This window comes from Chionomys nivalis, chromosome 12 (assembly GCF_950005125.1).
Source record: "Chionomys nivalis chromosome 12, mChiNiv1.1, whole genome shotgun sequence".
Lineage (NCBI taxonomy): Eukaryota > Metazoa > Chordata > Mammalia > Rodentia > Cricetidae > Chionomys > Chionomys nivalis.
The window spans coordinates 17,077,434-17,082,617 of NC_080097.1; the positions used below are offsets into that span (position 1 = coordinate 17,077,434).

General features: G+C 50.4%; 1 protein-coding gene across 1 annotated transcript; it reads left to right on the forward strand.

Annotated features, from left to right (window-relative positions):
* The first annotated feature begins 695 nt into the window (after nt 1-695).
* On the forward strand, nt 696-2,803 carry Kctd12 (potassium channel tetramerization domain containing 12). The gene has a single exon (XM_057786324.1). The coding sequence runs from the start codon at nt 924-926 to the stop codon at nt 1,905-1,907; it is 984 nt and encodes a 327-aa protein (XP_057642307.1). The 5' UTR covers nt 696-923; the 3' UTR covers nt 1,908-2,803.
* The last annotated feature ends 2,381 nt before the right edge of the window (nt 2,804-5,184 follow it).

A 5,184-nucleotide genomic window follows, 5' to 3' on the forward strand; every position in this document is an offset into this window, starting at 1 on the left:
TAGGTAGCCTTTATGGGGATGCAGTATAAGCACCACCCTTCGCCCACCCAACTTCCTCTTCCATTTCGGCTCACTGCAGAACTATGTTGAGGTTTTCTGATAAGACTTTATGCACTCGGAAAGTAAACGATTCTCGAGAAGCATTCGCGTGTGTTTTCTAGGGGATTTTCAAGTATATTTTGCAGTCACATGAAAACCTTTGGTTGCTCTGGGGTTTCAGTGACTCCTACGTCCCTCCAGAGTTTGTACCTCTCATCAGAACTTCCAGAGACACTGGGATCCTCTACCGCAGCGCTCTGCACAGTTCGAAGCGGGTAGGTCTAGGGGGCGCTAGGTCTCATGCTGCCAAGCCTTTTCCACTCTGCCAGAAAGTTTCCGACCCCTTCTGGAGTCCCTGGGTGCCGGCTGTGGTCGGCCGAGAAGAGGACCCCAGATGATCGCTTAAGAGAACAGCCTTCTGGGGAAGCGCCGAGGCTCTGACTCAACTGCGGAAGAGGAAGGAGAGCTGGGTCCCGGCGCAGGAGGGTGGTGACAGTCCGATCGCCCCCCGGAGCCTGCGGGTCAGGGTGGAGCCTGCAGCCCCGAGCCGCGTCAGCATTTAGCCTGTAAATCCATTCCCCGCTCCTCCCCCCCCCCCCAAGCCCTCCCCTAACGGGAACGAGCGCAGCGGCTCCGCAGCCGCCCACGCCTCCTGCGCGCGGCGGCGCCCGAGCGGGTGGCTCTACTTAAGCGGCGCGCGGGCCGCGACCCGCCACTCGCCTGGAGCACCGGGGCTCTCGTGGGCGCACAGCTGCGCGCTCGCACAGCGCGGCTCTTGCTGGCTGCGGCCGCCTGAGTGCAGGGCTCCCGGGATAAAAGCGGCTGCTGCTCCCGATCGCGACCCCGCTCCCTGTCACTGGTCCATCCTGGCCACTTCTTTGGCCATGGCTCTGGCGGACAGCACCCGAGGATTACCCAACGGGGGTGGAGGCGGGGGTGGCAGCGGCTCGTCGTCCTCCTCGGCAGAGCCGACGCTCTTCCCGGACATTGTGGAGCTGAACGTGGGGGGCCAGGTGTATGTGACCCGGCGCTGCACCGTGGTCTCGGTCCCCGACTCGCTCCTCTGGCGTATGTTCACGCAGCAGCAGCCGCAGGAGCTGGCCCGGGACAGCAAAGGCCGCTTCTTTCTGGATCGGGACGGCTTCCTCTTCCGCTACATCCTGGATTACCTGCGGGACTTGCAGCTCGTGCTGCCCGACTACTTCCCCGAGCGCAGCCGGCTGCAGCGCGAGGCCGAGTACTTCGAGCTGCCGGAGCTCGTGCGTCGCCTCGGGGCGCCCCAGCAGCCGGGTCCCGGGCCACCGCCACCGCACTCTCGCCGCGGGGTTCTCAAGGATGGCTCGCTGGGCGACGAGCTGCAGCCGCTGGGCTACTCGGAGACCGAGCCGCACGAGGGCGCCTCGGCCGGGGCTCCGTCGCCCACGCTGGAGCTGGCTAGCCGCAGCCCGTCCGGGGGCGCGGCGGGCCCCCTGCTCACGCCGTCCCAGTCTTTGGACGGCAGCCGGCGCTCCGGCTACATCACCATCGGTTACCGCGGCTCCTACACCATCGGGCGCGACGCCCAGGCGGACGCCAAGTTCCGGCGGGTAGCGCGCATCACGGTGTGCGGCAAGACGTCGCTGGCCAAGGAGGTGTTTGGGGACACCCTGAATGAAAGCCGGGACCCGGACCGGCCTCCGGAGCGCTACACCTCGCGCTATTACCTCAAGTTCAACTTTCTAGAGCAGGCCTTCGATAAGCTGTCCGAGGCGGGCTTCCACATGGTGGCGTGCAGCTCCACTGGCACCTGCGCCTTTGCTAGCAGCACCGACCAGAGCGAGGACAAGATCTGGACCAGCTACACCGAGTATGTCTTCTGCAGGGAGTGAGCTCCCCAGACCCCTTGCCACTCCTGCGCCCGCTCCCTTCCTCCACAGGGGACCACAGGGTTACATATGCCCTAGCCCCCTTCCCCTCATTTCTTTCCCACCCCCGCCCCGAGTAGCTCACCCAGACCGGTCAACTCCCCGCTTGAGAATCTGCAGTCACAAATCCTCTGGCCTTCTTCGTCTTCTTTGGACCCCGCTGACCAAGAGTGCTCCATTTACCTATGAGTCCTCTACTCCTGGCCTCCAACCACCCTTCCCCCAGATTGTATTTGAGTCGAGATCTAGTGGGGGGCGATGCGGGCGCAAAGTCACCAAGTACCTGGAAAGGACTGAATTGTTCAGAACTGGATTGGACAGTGTCCAGCGTACAGTGCGGAAGAGGCTTTGAAATCTCGAATCCTTTGACTCGATAGAGGTTTCAGAGCTCAGAACTGAGAGCGCTGTGTAGAGATAGTGTTCAAAAGGTTATTACAGACTTGATCCTCATTAGGAAGATAAAGTTTTAGATGATTGAGTGGAAGACTGTACTAGAATTAAGACCCCATGGAGGCAGTTCAGAGATTGTAAATAAAGTAATTTTTTTTTTTAAAGTTACAGGTAGAAAGAAGTAAATCCTAGTGCTGTTAACTGGAGAGGATCCTATTTCCCCCCAACAATAGTTCTCCTGTGGCTTAAAATTGTAGAAAGCGATCTTCCTGCCTGCGGAGGCGCCCTTTCTCGTCAGCTGTTTGCTGGAGCTTTAAGTTTTATTGGTTAAGGCTGCACTTGTTGGCAAGGAGCAGGGAGCAGGAGGCAAGGCTGCCCAGGCCCCCAGCGCTGCAGGAAGTCACCTGGCAGTATTAGCACAGAGCCCTTAGGTCTAGGACTAGTGGGAGGGTTGGGAGAGGGAGGATGGAGGGGAGGAAGGGCGGGGAGGGGGGCGAGGACATACTCATCTATTATTTGAAAGTTGGAAGTTTGTACCATCCATTTGAGTACATGCACATTTTAAAAAGATATCAAACAGTATGTGTAAACTTAGAGTTTATCAAGATTAGTAAAAGGCCCACTTTCAGCTGGAAGTTTATCAAGCTCTTTTGAGTCCTACACTTTAAGTTGCTAATACTTGTATAACCTAACCAAAGAGTTACCTAGTAGAGTTTTAGTGGTTTGACCGTTTATTTTCTTGTTTATTATATTTCCTTATTTTATAGCCTATTTACTTAAGCGAAGTAGGTTTGCTTTTAGCTACTTAGACTTAAGATCTCTTATTATTATTGTTGTTGTTGTTGTTTTTCTAAGCCCAGCAAGTGTGGACTCCTGGGCTGTTCGGAAACCCCGAGCCACTCCATTTCTTTCGTGCGTTTGTTTGACCTTTCAGTGGACTCTTTTCACGTGACAGAGCTGAAGATGAACGGAGGCACCGGAGGCGCCCATGCGTAGATAGCTGGAAAGGGAAATGTTTGTAAACGAACCACTAAGTACTTCAGTGTGAGCCGAGCAATAACGTGGTGTTTTAGGTAAATACAACAGCAGCAGGAGGACTTATGCCTTTACGCTCACATGGAATGAATTCCTAGTGTGTGTCCTGTGTACACCACAGCCCGAGGGAGGCGAATCCAGCTGCTTCCTGTCGAGCGGCATCCTTTGAATTATCTGTGAGATGGAGAAGCCTTTTTATGTGTGTTTGTTTCATCATCTTTCTCTGAAATATGCTCTTAAAGATTTTGTAAGAGTCGTTTTAAGTGATTCAATTAGTGCTGTTTCCCTGTCTTTTTAAACATGAACCTTGTACTGTACTTCACTGTGTCCATGGCTGATGTTGTGAATCGGGACAGTTTATTCTCAGACTCATGTGATCCAATCTGTATATACCATATATAAGGATTTTACACGAATCATTTAGTTTTTTAATTCATCTAATGCTGTAAATTTTACTATATTTACCCCTGGTAACTTGGGTTTGATGGTGTATAAGCAAAAGCAACATGCTTTGGTGAGTTTCTTACATCCTTGTCCATGAACTTAGGTCAGGAAAACATTCATAACTGTGAGGCTGAGTTTGCTCCATACATTTTTGCTGGGTTGTTAGTTGTATACTAATCCTATGTCAGTTAACGGTCTACCTGTATCCAAACTATCCATATTTTTAATCCAATAATGTTTTCATTTTAATTGAAAGAGATTTAAGTATTTTTTAGCCACTTTTTTTTTTATAAAAAGAAAAAGAAAAAGAGAAGTTAGCTTTCTGTAGGAAGTCTGCAGTTTTAAAGAGAGGCAGCAAGGATCCAGGGAGTTGTGTTAACTTCAACGTTGAGCTGTTTTTTTTTTTTTTTTTTTTTTTTTTGAAAGTGGATCAGAACCTTTGTTTCAAGCCTGAAATGATCTAGCAGTGTCATAGGTTCTCCATGCCATGGTACTCTGTTAGATTGCTTAACAAAGAAATGCATGACTAATAAAGCCTTTGGAACAGATCAAAATACGCTTGCAGATGACAAGATGAAGTTCTGATCCCCCTCGTCAAATCTGCACAGCTTCGGGAGCCGTGAGAAACTGCTGAATTTTTGTCTGCACTCCAGTCTCATGAATCGGATCTTGGAAAACTGTTCAGTTGTCCCGTTAACACATAGGCATCTTTTTGTACTTTCCGCCGCACTCTGGCTGGTCTGGGAATTTCCTGTTAGGAAGAGTAAGTACGTGGGCCTCCTTCTCTGGAAGTGACTGTGCCCCCTACCGGTGAAACCAAGGCATGAAAACAGTGTACTTTTTAGCCCAAAGTTAAGTCAGCAAGTAGTCACCTTATCCTGTGATACGAACATAGGATGGTAGAGTCAGGGTCGCCTGACATGGGCACTTTCCTCTGCCTGGGCTTTGGGCTTTGGAAGGAACTTTTAAGGCTTACAAAATGTTCTTAAGTATTGGTTAGCACCTGTGAATTTGATTAGAGTACTAAATGGAACAAGGCTCTCAAGAATATCTTTGAAATGACCTGGGGGAATGTTGTAAACTATTCAGATAATTATGGCCGCATTAATCTATCTCAGAGAGGCAAGCATTTGCATATGTTGATCAAATTACCATTTGATGCTGATAAATAATGGAATGACATTAGATTTAATAACTGACTTTTATAAAGAAGCATTGACAGTCATTGTGGTTGGAAAAAAATAGGTACCGTGTTCCATGCTTGTGTATTAGATGCTTGACGTGTTGTTTGTTTTTTTAAATACATGTGGATTATGAACCACATTAATTCTAAATTTTTAGAATTGTAGAGGAAAATATTTCTTGAAGGTGT

Excerpts from the sequence above, each read along its gene's own strand:
- Kctd12 (XM_057786324.1), top strand. The coding sequence starts at position 924 with ATGGCTCTGGCGGACAGCACCCGAGGATTACCCAACGGGGGTGGAGGC.